This window comes from Garra rufa, unplaced genomic scaffold, assembly GCF_049309525.1.
Source record: "Garra rufa unplaced genomic scaffold, GarRuf1.0 hap1_unplaced_003, whole genome shotgun sequence".
Lineage (NCBI taxonomy): Eukaryota > Metazoa > Chordata > Actinopteri > Cypriniformes > Cyprinidae > Garra > Garra rufa.
In genome coordinates this window covers 8,652,124-8,667,642 of record NW_027394278.1, presented here as the reverse complement: position 1 = coordinate 8,667,642, position 15,519 = coordinate 8,652,124, and the positions used below count along the sequence as shown (strand labels likewise).

The 15,519-nt window shown below is 36.2% G+C and overlaps 1 protein-coding gene, 3 non-coding genes and 2 pseudogenes across 4 annotated transcripts; 5 read left to right on the top strand and 1 right to left on the bottom strand.

Annotated features, from left to right (window-relative positions):
- Window positions 1-58: 58 nt before the first annotated feature.
- LOC141310441 (5S ribosomal RNA) lies at window positions 59-177 on the top strand (annotated as a pseudogene).
- A 751-nt stretch (window positions 178-928) lies between these two features.
- LOC141310859 (5S ribosomal RNA) lies at window positions 929-1,047 on the top strand. Its single transcript, XR_012348336.1, has one exon. It is a non-coding gene; the product is annotated as a 5S ribosomal RNA (ribosomal RNA).
- Window positions 1,048-1,131: 84 nt separating this feature from the next.
- LOC141310519 (5S ribosomal RNA) lies at window positions 1,132-1,250 on the top strand (annotated as a pseudogene).
- Window positions 1,251-5,628: 4,378 nt separating this feature from the next.
- LOC141309793 (uncharacterized) lies at window positions 5,629-8,038 on the bottom strand. Its single transcript, XM_073832565.1, has 6 exons — window positions 7,543-8,038; window positions 7,287-7,415; window positions 6,943-7,136; window positions 6,603-6,750; window positions 6,261-6,465; window positions 5,629-6,176 (listed from the first exon to the last, which is right to left on the bottom strand). Exons 1-6 carry the CDS (start codon window positions 7,759-7,761, stop codon window positions 5,866-5,868), a joined length of 1,206 nt encoding a protein of 401 aa, XP_073688666.1. The 5' UTR covers window positions 7,762-8,038; the 3' UTR covers window positions 5,629-5,865.
- Window positions 8,039-14,544: 6,506 nt separating this feature from the next.
- On the top strand, window positions 14,545-14,663 carry LOC141310847 (5S ribosomal RNA). Its single transcript, XR_012348324.1, has one exon. It is a non-coding gene; the product is annotated as a 5S ribosomal RNA (ribosomal RNA).
- Window positions 14,664-14,747: 84 nt separating this feature from the next.
- LOC141310002 (5S ribosomal RNA) lies at window positions 14,748-14,866 on the top strand. The gene has a single exon (XR_012347549.1). It is a non-coding gene; the product is annotated as a 5S ribosomal RNA (ribosomal RNA).
- The last annotated feature ends 653 nt before the right edge of the window (window positions 14,867-15,519 follow it).

Below are 15,519 nucleotides of genomic sequence, written 5' to 3'. Positions count from 1 at the left end.
ATATGCTGGCTTTTACGGAGGCTGATCTTTAAATAGCCCACTTTTTGGAGCAGCCTTCGCTTATGGCCATACCGCGCTGAGAGCGCCCGATCTCGTCTGATCTCGGAAGCTAAGCAGCGTCGGGCCTGGTTAGTACTTGGATGGGAGACAGCCTGGGAATACCATTTGCTGTAAGCTTTTGCCTTTTCTTCACTATTTATATAATATGCTGGCTTTTAGAAAGACGTGTTTTACCGCTCTATTTATTACAATCATTTACATGTATTATAGAGTTTTAAGTGTTTTACATGTTTTTTAGGCCATTTTATTACTCTTAACATTTTAAGTGTATGTGTCTTTAATAAATGGATGGTTGGCCTGTCATGTGACTAGACACATGACAGGAAGCAGGAAGTACAACTGTATAAGAGAGCAGCATGACAAACAAAGGACAGTCACCAAACTGTTGGATTGAGGAGTTGCTAATTTTAGAGCTCACCTTTCCATTCACCACCTGCAAACTTTGGATTACACTTTCTGTGGATTGTATATACACTGGTGGACACTCACATTGGACTTATCAACACACTGGGGTTCTTGGACTGTTTTTAGGGTATGGACAAATGAACTGTATTCTTTTAACAGAGTTTACCTAGTTTTATCGTGTTGTTTTAAAGTCTTTTATGTGAACCTTGTAAATACACCAAATCTATTTAAACCAATTTTCTTTTATGTCTCATTCTTTTAACCACTAGTCATCTCTCACAGTTAAATCTGACCCCATTTTAGTCTTGTAACTCGGCTGATAAGGCCGATTGTTACACTTTTATGGGAGACCGCCTGGGAATACCAGGTGCTGTAAGCTTTTGCCTTTTCTTCACTATTTATATAATATGCTGGCTTTTACGGAGGCTGATCTTTAAATAGCCCACTTTTTGGAGCAGCCCTCGCTTATGGCCATACCGCGCTGAGAGCGCCCGATCTCGTCTGATCTCGGAAGCTAAGCAGCGTCGGGCCTGGTTAGTACTTGGATGGGAGACCGCCTGGGAATACCAGGTGCTGTAAGCTTTTGCCTTTTCTTCACTGTTTATATAATATGCTGGCTTTTACGGAGGCTGATCTTTAAATAGCCCACTTTTTGGAGCAGCCTTCGCTTATGGCCATACCGCGCTGAGAGCGCCCAATCTCGTCTGATCTCGGAAGCTAAGCAGCGTCGGGCCTGGTTAGTACTTGGATGGGAGACAGCCTGGGAATACAATTTGCTGTAAGCTTTTGCCTTTTCTTCACTATTTATATAATATGCTGGCTTTAAGAAAGACGTGTTTTACCGCTCTATTTATTACAATCATTTACATGTATTATAGAGTTTTAAGTGTTTTACATGTTTTTTAGGCCATTTTATTACTCTTAACATTTTAAGTGTATGTGTCTTTAATAAATGAATGGTTGGCCTGTCATGTGACTAGACACATGACAGGAAGCAGGAAGTACAACTGTATAAGAGAGCAGCATGACAAACAAAGGACAGTCACCAAACTGTTGGATTGAGGAGTTGCTAATTTTAGAGCTCACCTTTCCATTCACCACCTGCAAATTTTGGATTACACTTTCTGTGGATTGTATATACACTGGTGGACACTCACATTGGACTTATCAACACACTGGGGTTCTTGGACTGTTTTTAGGGTATGGACAAATGAACTGTATTCTTTTAACAGAGTTTACCTGTTTTTAGGGTATGGACAAATGAACTGTATTCTTTTAACAGAGTTTACCTAGTTTTATCGTGTTGTTTTAAAGTCTTTTATGTGAACCTTGTAAATACACCAAATCTATTTAAACCAATTTTCTTTTATGTCTCATTCTTTTAATGACTAGTCATCTCTCACAGTTAAATCTGACCCCATTTTAGTCTTGTAACTCGGCTGATCAGGCCGATTGTTACACTTTTATGGGAGACCGCCTGGGAATACCAGGTGCTGTAAGCTTTTGCCTTTTCTTCACTATTTATATAATATGCTGGCTTTTACGGAGGCTGATCTTTAAATAGCCCACTTTTTGGAGCAGCCCTCGCTTACGGCCATACCACCCTGGGGGCGCTAGTGAGTTGCTGGTAAAACAGGAAGTGTTCGGCTGCAGTGGGTGAGAAAGGGGTCCGTGTACCTACGTATAATTGGTTTTCTCGTTTTTGTTTTCAAAACAAACAAACGAATAAATGATTGGTTTATGCAATATTTACATTTTCTCGGGAACACAAAAACGAATTTCATTCATATTTTCAATTTTGTTTTCATTACACATCGTTCAAATGCAGATATTAAAAAGTCAACAAAACCAAATCGAAAAATCAAAGTTTTTTGGAAAAAAGCGCGTTTTAGTACACCGGAAGTTCTCTGCTGCCGCACATGCGGACGATTTGTGAGGATTGAATACACCTGATCGTAATGGACTCCTACGTGCTTTTTCTTGGCAATAAAAGAGTTAGTGTCAAGGATGATGACATGCGGGTCGACAGGATTTCGCAAATATTTCAGGTAAGTTAAGTTTGCGAAACTTTCAAGTGGGTTAAATTAGCCTGTTAATGAACTTGACCGTGAGATAGCAGGTTGTTTCTTATGAGTAAGACCAGACGTCTGAAATCTTTGAGATGACACTTTAATCGAGTTAACTGTTAGTGTTGTATGTATTAAAATGGTTTGAAGATAAATTGAAAACTTTGTGAAACAGCGATTTAAACGCTATAACGTTAGCACCTTCTATATAAGAATTATGGAGGCTGTAATGTAATATGTTTAACGTTGAGGAAACGCAGCCCAGTTTATTTAATAATAAAAACCAAGTTTTCACTCTATTATTATTATTATTATTATTATTATTATTAATCAAAAACCAGACATTCTAACTTAAGAGTTTAAAGTTACATATTTATTAATCTAATAATAATTATTCTTATATTTATTCTTTTTATTTTGTTGTAGGTCACCAGTGACAGTCTCTATTTGACTGATGATTCAAATGTTGCAGTATTCCCCAATGCTGAAGGGTCTTTCAGCTCATTGGAATTGACATTCAGGGCTCATTATGAAGTCCATGGTGACCCAGTACAGACTGCATCAAACACCCCAACAACCTCTGCATTTTCCTCAACGTCAGTTCAGCGACAGTTTTCTTTCACAAGGCCAGCATCAACTGGAACTTTCCTTGGAACTACACCGCGTACAAGCCGAACTTGGACAAGGTATAAAATTAATATATATGTTATATATATGTGTGTGTGTATATGTATGTTTGTTTTAAAGAATAGAATATTGATGTTGAATCCAACTGTTTATTATTAACTAGTTGGATGCATAAATACAATTCTGACTATTTGAGAATTAATCAAATTGTTTAACCTGTTTTCTAATTTTAGAGCAATAAACATTGCGGAAGTGCAGGATGGAAAACCAGTTCCAAAAAGTGTGGTGGTAGTGAGGTTTTCTGAAACTGAGGCCAATGTCCCGGGCATTGTTCAAAAGCTTCAAGTTGACTTGAGGGCAACAGAATGTCCTATCTTGCTTGACTCGAACTGGAATGAAATAATGGATTCAGAAGGAACACGAGGTAGCCAATACAACTACAGTTCCCAAGAAAAAGGACTTTTTTTTTTTTATTTTTTTATTTTATTTTATTTTTTTAAATTTAGTTGGCTGTAATAACCTCCCAAAAACTTGGAATACAAGTATAATAGTTTATAGAACATCCAAATTAAACCATTTTGAAACAGTAACCAGGTGACCTATTAGAGTTTTGTGTATGGATATAAAATGAGCATCTCAGTTTTGCGAAGTAAACCTGGATCATGGCTTATTTTATGCCAAAAGTCGAGCAGTTTTAAATCCTAAATTACATTTCTTAAAGCAAAATTTCTAAGAACTTCATCTTTAATCAAAAAAACTGATAAAATATTGTGAGAAGATTAAGGGATTCCAAAGGAGTCTCAGTTTGTGCAGAAGACGTATTCTTTATATTGCATTTTACAGTGTGTGTTTTTGTTTTTGTTTTTTTAAGGTTCCCAGTATTGGAGGCAAAACTCTAGAAAAATTAATGCCATGCTGACTAGCGACTTTACCAGGCTTCAACACAGAAGGAAAAGGATAAGGTGATTGATAGATCTATAAACGGGATGCTTTTAGATGAACATGAAAGTCTTTGTAATGTGTGTAATTAGTGATCTAGTTACAAAAGATGATAATTTGTCTTTTCTTTATGCAGGGAAGAAGATTCTGGGCTGCAGGACATTTTAGAAAAGGTTGAGGAGGTGTTGGAGGCATCGCAAGGCCTGGAGAGTGTTTCTGTCACAATCAGAGAGCTCACTGCACTGGCCGCTTTAGAAAGGAGCAAAATCAGCACACAGCAGGCATCACAGCTCAAGGAGGCCTTCACCTGCCTTGTCTGTAGAGGTACAGTATAGAACACCAGGAGCATGATGTATTAAAGTTACAATTCTCTGTAACACTTTACTTGAGGTTGTTCCTGATGCATGTTATAAATATGATTATTATTAAGTGTCAATAATTCAGTTGTCATTTTAAATGCAAAGATGACTGTGTTTGACATGTCTTTATGACATCTTGACAACCAAATGGATCATAACCCGTCTTTGTAATGAAAACTTGACATTACCAAGGTAACATAACTTGTCATAAATTAGTCATATCACGAGGCCATTATTTTATCATGAATTTTATAACACCTCCATTAATATTTTTCTTGACCTCAACTAAAGTATTCCAATCCAAGTGGCATTCTGCTTGTTCTACCGAAAGTGATCAGAAAAATATTCATGGCACTTAAAATGGCTTCATGATGATCAGGTTTATGACAGATTTGAAGGTTTATGACAGATATGAAGTCTTGTTGTCTTGGTAATGACAAGTTGTCATAATCATGCATAACATCTTATTCACGACGTGTAAAGGTTTCAGGACGATGTTATAAACACCCCTTTAAGTAAAGTGTTACCCAATTTGCTACACCCTTTAGTGTTTATGAAAAACTTGTAAATGTGTATGTAATTGCAGTGTCCAGACTGTATTTTCAAATTGGCAACCTGAAATGACCTAGTAATGAACATCCTAAAAGATCAATACATTTTATTAAAATATTAGCTCAGGTCCACTTATTGGAATGGACCAGGCAATAAATATGTACAACATTCCTAAAAAGTCTGGTATTTTAATACATATCCTCCATGTTTTTACAGACCTCATCAATGAGCCAATGCTGTCAGAATGTTGCCGGAGCATCATTGGTTGCAGAGCTTGTATTGAGGAGTGGGCACTGAACTCAAATCAGTGCTTAAAGTGTCGGTCTGAGTGTTCACTACTAAACATTGTTCGGATCGCTGGTCTGTCAACCGTGATAGATATTATCAGAGAGATGTAATTTCAAAACACCCGTAAATGTTTCAATACATCTAGTACAACAGTGCTGCAGCTTATGCAGACCACAAAAAGTTCTGTTCAATTGTTCAAGAAAGTAGTTTAAAAGAAGTTTAAGTTGTAAAAACACAAACCCAAATCTTTTTCTCTAGTAACTTGGTAAAATGGTTCTGTAGTTTTTGAAATGTTACACACAGACAAAAAAAAGACTGTTACAATTGGAGTGTGACATTGTTTAATGACTCTGATTTAATAAATGTTATAAGCAAGTATGGAACATGCTGGTTTATTTCCCCCCCCACTCAAACTACCTGCTGGTTGTAAGCATCTGAATTATCAAGAACTTGAAACATTAATCTATTAAGACCATTTAATTAACTTTTTAGTCTATAACATTAGATTTATAATGGGAAGAATTAAATTAACTGTTACAAAGAGTACAAGAAACACAAACCTCAACTCTTTAAGCATTGGAATATCTGCGAGTTACATCAATGAGGCACATAACTGCCTCCTGAAAGTTTCTGTAGTTGTTGTGAGCTACACTGTTGTACAGAATGGGCAGGTCAGGAAATTGTTCAATGAAGGATTGCTCAGCATGTGCACAGTCCTCTTCTGTTGAGAACGGGTAGATGCCAAATGTTGTTGGTGTGGTCAGTGAGGATCCCATCTCTTCAAAGTACAAGTTAGCAGCAGCTGTGGAATTGGGTAGCAGGTCTTCACTTATCTTTTTAAAACAACCACCTTCCCCTAGGGCATTTGGAACACCTCTACCTAGGTAGTTAAATATAATTAATATGTGAAAAAAAATATAAGGTATATACACACATATATACATATATATATATAATAAAATACCTGGAATTCTATGGGCATTCCAGGAGTTCACTACTCTTTCAACACCAATGCGTCCCATCTGGCAGACAAGCTCAGACACACAGTAGCGACTAATGGGGTCCTCCATGTCTAGCACTTCTTGGTCTGTTAGCTGAATTAATGCCTCCTTCAGAGGGTAGTTGACCCGGTTGTTTATCTCAGGCCATAGTCGTTCAATCCTGTGGTTCTGTGTTAAATTAAGTAATGATCTTAGTCCAAAAATTGTATTCATATTGAATAGCTGCATCAAAAACATTAACTTCTCTGGGACTAACGAGAGGATTGTAAAAAATAATAAGGTAAGTTATAAAAATAACTACTTGCCTTTGTTGAAGGTGTCTGCTTATAAGGCTCCCTGTCTGTATTATATCTGTATGCTGACAGGATCTCCTGCATAAACAGACATAAATAAAATTCTTTCCCAAAGTCAACACGTACTTGGTCCCACATTCCATTGAATAGAACTGCTGGTCTGAAAAACAGTATGAAAATCATTGTGTAAAATTGTTAAAATTATAAAAGCTTAAAAAACAATTATAATACAAATGCACACTGAGTTTAATGACTATCAAATATACAGATTTAATAACAAATAGTATTTTAATGTCTTGGTGGCTAATAACAGAGGTCTTTTTTGTTTGTTTATTTGTCCATTCCAACTAACCTGTATACCTCCTCATAGATGGTAAGGTTGTTCTTGATAGGCATTGTTGCATGCCCAACGACTTTGAAGCTGTATCCATCAACTGCGATCACATGTGTAACTCCAAACATTACGAGTTTCTCGTTTTGGTCAATGTGCATTTTGTGACCAAAATATTCAGCATGGTATGGAACTGGGTTTAAGTTCCGTGCTCCCTGGGAGAGTAAATGGCAATCTTTGTAGTGAGTTTCATGGTTGATTAAGGTTTAAAATATATATATATATATATATAAATACAACATACGTGCACATAGTACAGTACAAATAGAACATTATAAAGCATCATCTCTCTTCACTAAAAACACCTGTAAACGAGCTTGGTGAGCAGGTTGATTGACAAGCCTCAGTGCTGCTCCCACGCGCCGTTCTGAAGCGCCGAGACCCTTTGAAGCCAGGTAGCCCGTCATCATTTTTCGCCCAAAGGAGGGTCCGGTCTGTAAAAAGTAACAAAATTGAACATGTTAGCCAGTGAAATCATATCTGGCAAACCGAATAGATTTCTTAATTGGTAGTAGTAGCAGCGGCGGCAGACAGTAATATAAAAAAACATACGTAGCCTACCTCTCGAATAGCACTGGCCACTGCCACCTCCAGATGTTCATCCGTCAAACGACCCCTGTTTCTCAGGTTGCGGTCGCCAAGAAACTTTTTTATGTTTGCCACTGAATGTCCTCTTTTTGTTCCAGAAGACGCTAAGGCAGCGGAAATATCTGAATATGTTGCCCCGTTGTTTACCATGTTTACAATCAATCCGGTGCAATTATCCAGCACAGATGCCATTTCTCCTGATTAGCCTGTTTAACGTTACGCCCGTCGCAAGTGAAAACCTTCAGCGGCAGCAGAGAGCTTCCGGTGTACTAAAACGCGCTTTTTTCCAAAAAACTTTAATTTTTCGATTTGGTTTTGTTGACTTTTTAATATCTGCATTTGAACGACGTGTAATGAAAACAAAATTGAAAATATGAATGAAATTCGTTTTTGTGTTCCCGAGAAAATGTAAATATTGCATAAACCAATCATTTATTCGTTTGTTTGTTTTGAAAACAAAAACGAGAAAACCAATTATACGTAGGTACACGGACCGAAAGGCTCACTCTGTTTTGTTTTTTATTTGTTTGGTTTGTGGACAGTTGTTTTTTCTTATTTTTGATTTGTTTTTTTGTTAGTGGCTAAGCTTCCCAGCAGCATTGTGCTGTCTGGGAAGTTTTTGTAGTGATTATGGCTTCAAGAACGGACAGATTACAAGGTGAAGACGTGTATATGCCTGGAGAAAGACGAGACGAAACAGAAAATGGACGGGAAATAAGACAACGAGATGGACAGAAACGAACGGATTACAAAAAGAAGTACTCCAAAGAGGCAACAGTGATTGTGGATATGGTGGAGTTGAGAGATGCAAGAGCGGAGGATATTATAAAAGCAGTGAATGAAAGAATTGGAGGAGGTAAGATACTGGCAGTAAGACCTAGGCAAACAAAGGAATATGAAATAACACTGAGGAGTAAAGAGGATTGCAAGGACTTGGATGATGAATTAAAGATAAAAGGAAAAATGTGCAAAATAAGACATTTGCAGGATAGAGAATATGTGGTTTCCTTCATACATTTGCCGGCCTACATTGAAGATTCAGAGATTCTTGATAAATTAAAAGATTGGGGAGTAACACCAGCATCTGATATTAGAAGGAGGATGTATCCGGGCACAGAAATTGCAGACGGTACGAGGTACCTAAGGGTTAAATTCCCGAAGGAAGTGGTGTCGCTCCCATATAGCACAAAATTTAACATGGAGGAAGGAACACAATATTGCCGGATTTTACACGATCGGCAGGTGAAAACCTGTCGGTTGTGTATGAGTCCAGGGCATATGTTCAAAGACTGTCCGGAATTCAAGTGTTTTCAGTGCGAGGAGCAAGGACACTTCGCAAGAGATTGTGAGGCAATAAAGTGCCCGGATTGCAGAAGAGTGCTGGTAAGATGCGAGTGTTGGATGGAGGGGGAGAACGTATTACATAATGAAGAAATTTTCAATGAAGGAAGGCAAATGTTGAAAGAAACAGAAATTGAGGAAGTGGAAAATGAGGAAGAGGCTGGGACAGAAAAGGAAACAAATAAAGAAGCCAACGTAGAAAATCAAGAGGTAATTGAGAACTCTCAGGAAGGGGAAATGGAAAATATATGGACACCTTTGGAAATAACACAGAGAACTTTCGAGACAATGGAGAATAAAGAACCAAAAAGCAAGGAAGAGCAAACAAAAGGTGACTTGGAGCAAATTAAAGAAAGAGAAAACCAAGAGGAGTTGGGGACCTTTCAGAAAGGAGAGAGGGAAGAGATATGGACACCGCTGGAATTAACACAGAGAACTTTAGAGGCAATGGAGATTCAAGAACTAAAAAGCAAGGAAGAGCAAACAATAGGTGCATGGGAGGAAAATAAAGAACTGGAAAAGACAGACAGATGGAGGGACGGAAAAGAAGTAGTAAGAAGAAGGACTATTAAGGTAAAACCCAATATTGAAGGTGCAAAGAGAAAGAGAAGAAAAGAACAGAATAAGGATGCAGAAAATTCTAAATGGGTCAATAGTTTTCAGGTGTTAATGGAGGAGGAGGAGGAGGAAGAAGATTAGCCCCCCCCCCCTTTTTTTGAATATATTATTAATTCTTTTACACATTAATTATCTACTCAATTTTTTTTTCACCTTTTTTCAATGTTTTTAAAACTGATATCATGGAATGCTAGAGGTTTGATGAATATGGAAAAATTTGAGATGATGTGTGTATTATGTAAAGGAATTGATGTGATTGTGTTGCAAGAAACAAATTGGAAAAATGAAAGTATGAAAAGGTTCCAAACAAAATGGGATGGGAATATGTATTTTAATAATGGAGAAGAAAATGTGGGAAGTGGTGTAGCTATTTTAACCAGTAGAAGAATAGGAGGAAAAGAACAAGTGATATATGATGATAAAATGGGGAAAAGCTTAGCAGTGAAAATAGAAAAAGGAGAAGAGAATTTAATTATTTATAACATTCACGCCCCAAATGAAGAGAAAGAAAAGAAAAGGTTTTTTAGTAAAATATCTGACAATGTAAGAATATGGGAAAAGGGTATTTTGATTGGAGATTTTAATACTGTTTTTACGGAATTAGACTTGGCAAGTAACATGGTTTTTAGAATAGATAAAGGTAGAGAAGAATTGAAAAAGATGATGGAGGATTGCCAATTGATTGATGTTTGGAGGGAAAGAAACAGAACAAGAAGAACTTTTTCTAGAAGACAGATGGTTTTAAAAGAGCTAAAACAAAGTAGAATAGATTATGTTCTATGTATGAAGGAAATGGAAGGTATGATAAAGGATGTATTTTATGAAGTTGTAGGGTTGAGTGATCATTCTTTATTGCATTTGACAATAGATTTTACAAAAGTGGAAAGAGGAAGAGGGGTATGGATTTTAAATGCGGAGGTTTTAAAAAGTGATGATTTTAAGGACAGAATTAAAAAGGTGGTAAAAGGAAATCTAAAAAATGATATGTATAAGGAAGATAAAGTAATTTGGTGGGATAATGTTAAGTGGGAGATAAAGAAAAGCTCAATGGAGTATAGTCAATTTTTTCAAAAAATCAAAAGACAAAAAGAACAACTGTTAAGGAAGAAGCTAGAAAATGAGCTAAGAAAAGAGGCGGAGAAGATGGGGAAAGGGAATATGGAGGAAATAGTAATGTTACAAGATAAGCTAAAATTAATGGAAGAAGAAAAGTGTAAAGGTGCAATAGTAAGAAGTAAAGCAAAGTATGCCGTAGAGGGAGAAAGATGTACACAATTTTTCTTTAATCTGGAAAGAAACAGACAAAAAGCAGATCTAATAAAAGAGGTTTTAAACAAAGATGGCAATTTAGAGACGGAAACGGAAGGAATTTTAAAAACAGTTAGGCAATTTTATATGGACTTGTTTAAAAAACAAGGAATAAAAAGAGAAGATGAAGAATTTTTAATAAAACAAATCCAAACAAAGGTAAATAAAGAAGACAAGAAATTCTGTGATGAGGATATTAAAGCAGAAGAAATAGAGATTGCAATCCAACAATTATCGACAAGGAAAAGTCCAGGGGTAGACGGTCTAACAAATGAATTCTATAAGGAATTTAAAGAGCTATTAGTACCGATTTTAAAAGAGGTTTATGAAGAAATTTTTAAGAAAGGGATATTGAGTGAAACAATGAAAATAGGAATGATAAAAATTATATACAAAAGAAGAGGTGATTCAAAAGATCTCAAGAATTTTAGACCAATAACAATGCTGAATACAGATTTTAAAATTTTAGCAAAGGTTTTAGCCAATAGATTAAAAAGTATTTTACCCAAGATTATTAAAACAACACAAGCATATGGGGTGCAAGGAAAAGACATAGCAGATGTGGTTAAAAGTATAAGAGACACAATATATTATATGAAAGAGAAAGATAAAGGGGGTTTTTTAATTAGCTTAGATCTGGAGAAGGCGTTTGACAGAGTAGAACATGAGTTTTTATTGGAGGTTCTTAAAGGTTTCGGGTTTGGGGAAAAATTTAGAAAATGGATACGAATTTTTTATAAGGATGTTTTAACTTGTATAAAATGTAATGGTTTTTTAACTGAATGTTTTCAGCCAACAAGGTCGATAAGACAAGGATGTCCATTGTCTGCCTTATTATACACGCTGGTAGCTGAACCTTTAGGTTTGGCTATAAAGGCAGACAGAAACATAAAAGCAATACAAATTGAGAAAAATGAAAAAAGAGAACCGGTGTATCAATACGCGGACGATACTACTTTGTTGGTTGAAGACATTCAGAGTATTAAAGAGGCAATGGGGATCTTAGAGCGCTATTGTAATGGTTCAGGAGCAAAAGTGAATGTGGGGAAAAGTGTGTGTATGAGGATTGGAAATGTACAAGAAATATCACAACACATACCATTCAAAGAAGAAAAGGAGATGATTAAAATTTTAGGAATTTGGGTAGGGATGGATTTTAATAAGACAGATAATTTGAATTGGGAGGGAGTTTTAATTGGAATTGAGAAAAGATTAAGATTTTGGCAGACCAGAAATTTGACTTTGAAGGGGAAAGTTTTAATTATTAATGCTTTATTGCTTTCTAAAGTTTGGTATGTGTTGGCAGTAACCCCATTGCCTCAAGGGTATTATAAGAAAATCAAAGAAGGGGTTTTAAAGTTTTTATGGGGAAAGGGGAGAGCCAAGATTGCATATCAAACATTGATTGGAGATATTAAGGAAGGAGGTTTGGGGCTTTTAGACACTTTTTTAAGAATGAAATCTTTAAGAATTAAAAATGTTCAACATTTTTTGGAAACAAGGAAGGAAGTAATTTGGAAATGTGTGATGGAATACTTTCTGGAAAAATGTGGTCTTTTTAAAATGGGGTGTAATGTTTTATGGATGAAGGTTAAAAATTGGATGACAGCAGGAATACCAAGGTTTTATATGGAGGTTTTAGAGACATGGGGTGAATTTTTAGAAAATGTACAGATTTTACCAAAAGGAAGAGCTCAGATTTTAGAACAGCCTCTTTTCTTAAACCCAAATATTGTAAATGAGGGGAATGTAGTATACTATAAGGAATGGTGGGATGGAGGCATAAGACAGGTAAAAGATGTATTATATGAAGTGATAAAAGGATATTTACCATTACAAGTTATTGTGGATGCTGTGGCGGATGATTTTAAAAGAGTGTATAAAACAAGATTACAGAAACAATATGAAGAGTTGAAAAAAGCAATACCAAAGGAATGGATTGAAAAAATTGACAATAATGAGACAGGTGATGAGAATGAATTGCCGGAGGTATATCTTAAAAAGACTGCTGGGGAAAAAATCAAATTGAAAGAATGTACAGTGAAAAATTTGTATGTGGTTTTTAGGTCAAGGGCTTTTACGAAACCAGTAGCACTCAGCTACTGGAAAGAAAGGTATGATGATTTGAATGAAAAGGAAATATGGGGAAATGTAAGATTAAAGTATATTGAACCAGTTTTAGAAAATTTTAACTACTTATTGAGACACAATTGTATTTTAACTGAAATGAGACTGTGTAAAATAGGACTTGAACAAGATGATATATGTAAAGTATGCAGAAAAGAAGGGGAAGGTTTACGGCATTTGTTTTTCTATTGTGAAAAATTGGAAGATTTTATGAGAAAGTTAAAAAAAATCGCAAAACTGCTTTTGGGAAAGAAATATGTGGAGGAACAAAAGAAATGGGAAAAAATGTTTCTATTTGGTATGGAAGATTGTAAAATGTATGTTTTTAATATATGTGTAACAGTGGCAAAATATGTAATTTGGTTAAGGAGGAACATGGCAAAATATGATGGAAAAAAGGTGGATGTATGGATTATGTTTAAAAACAGGATGGATATTGTTGTAAACTTGATACAGAACTATCTTTTATCACATGAGAAGGAGGAGGTTTTTATTGAAATATTGGTGAAGGGAAACCCTATGATTGAATTCAAAGACCATACAATAAAGTGGTTATGGGGAAATATGTAAAATATGTTAAACACAAATGTTGTAACACCTAAGGAAAACTTGTGAATCTCTGAAATGTAACAAAATTTTAATTTTTTTAAATAAAGGAAAAAAAAAAAAAAAAAAAAAAAAAAGAGCGCCAGATCTCGTCTGATCTCGGAAGCTAAGCAGCGTCGGGCCTGGTTAGTACTTGGATGGGAGACCGCCTGGGAATACCAGGTGCTGTAAGCTTTTGCCTTTTCTTCACTATTTATATAATATGCTGGCTTTTAGAAAGACGTGTTTTACCGCTCTATTTATTACAATCATTTACATGTATTATAGAGTTTTAAGTGTTTTACATGTTTTTTAGGCCATTTTATTACTCTTAACATTTTAAGTGTATGTGTCTTTAATAAATGGATGGTTGGCCTGTCATGTGACTAGACACATGACAGGAAGCAGGAAGTACAACTGTATAAGAGAGCAGCATGACAAACAAAGGACAGTCACCAAACTGTTGGATTGAGGAGTTGCTAATTTTAGAGCTCACCTTTCCATTCACCACCTGCAAACTTTGGATTACACTTTCTGTGGATTGTATATACACTGGTGGACACTCACATTGGACTTATCAACACACTGGGGTTCTTGGACTGTTTTTAGGGTATGGACAAATGAACTGTATTCTTTTAACAGAGTTTACCTGTTTTTAGGGTATGGACAAATGAACTGTATTCTTTTAACAGAGTTTACCTAGTTTTATCGTGTTGTTTTAAAGTCTTTTATGTGAACCTTGTAAATACACCAAATCTATTTAAACCAATTTTCTTTTATGTCTCATTCTTTTAACGACTAGTCATCTCTCACAGTTAAATCTGACCCCATTTTAGTCTTGTAACTCGGCTGATCAGGCCGATTGTTACACTTTTATGGGAGACCGCCTGGGAATACCAGGTGCTGTAAGCTTTTGCCTTTTCTTCACTATTTATATAATATGCTGGCTTTTACGGAGGCTGATCTTTAAATAGCCCACTTTTTGGAGCAGCCCTCGCTTATGGCCATACCGCGCTGAGAGCGCCCGATCTCGTCTGATCTCGGAAGCTAAGCAGCGTCGGGCCTGGTTAGTACTTGGATGGGAGACCGCCTGGGAATACCAGGTGCTGTAAGCTTTTGCCTTTTCTTCACTATTTATATAATATGCTGGCTTTTACGGAGGCTGATCTTTAAATAGCCCACTTTTTGGAGCAGCCCTCGCTTATGGCCATACCGCGCTGAGAGCGCCCGATCTCGTCTGATCTCGGAAGCTAAGCAGCGTCGGGCCTGGTTAGTACTTGGATGGGAGACCGCCTGGGAATACCAGTTGCTGTAAGCTTTTGCCTTTTCTTCACTATTTATATAATATGCTGGCTTTTAGAAAGACGTGTTTTACCGCTCTATTTATTACAATCATTTACATGTATTATAGAGTTTTAAGTGTTTTACATGTTTTTTAGGCCATTTTATTACTCTTAACATTTTAAGTGTATGTGTCTTTAATAAATGGATGGTTGGCCTGTCATGTGACTAGACACATGACAGGAAGCAGGAAGTACAACTGTATAAGAGAGCAGCATGACAAACAAAGGACAGTCACCAAACTGTTGGATTGAGGAGTTGCTAATTTTAGAGCTCACCTTTCCATTCACCACCTGCAAACTTTGGATTACACTTTCTGTGGATTGTATATACACTGGTGGACACTCACATTGGAATTATCAACACACTGGGGTTCTTGGACTGTTTTTAGGGTATGGACAAATGTACTGTATTCTTTTAACAGAGTTTACCTGTTTTTAGGGTATGGACAAATGAACTGTATTCTTTTAACAGAGTTTACCTAGTTTTATCGTGTTGTTTTAAAGTCTTTTATGTGAACCTTGTAAATACACCAAATCTATTTAAACCAATTTTCTTTTATGTCTCATTCTTTTAACCACTAGTCATCTCTCACAGTTAAATCTGACCCCATTTTAGTCTTGTAACTCG

What these genes read in the sequence shown, in the direction of transcription:
- LOC141309793 (XM_073832565.1), bottom strand. Translation starts at nt 7,761, where the DNA reads ATGGCATCTGTGCTGGATAATTGCACCGGATTGATTGTAAACATGGTA. An exon ending in TGGCCAGTGCTATTCGAGAG is followed by an intron (nt 7,416 to 7,542) that starts GTAGGCTACGTA and finishes TACTTTTTACAG; the next exon opens with ACCGGACCCTCCTTTGGGCG. An exon ending in AGCAGACACCTTCAACAAAG is followed by an intron (nt 6,466 to 6,602) that starts GCAAGTAGTTAT and finishes AATTTAACACAG; the next exon opens with AACCACAGGATTGAACGACT.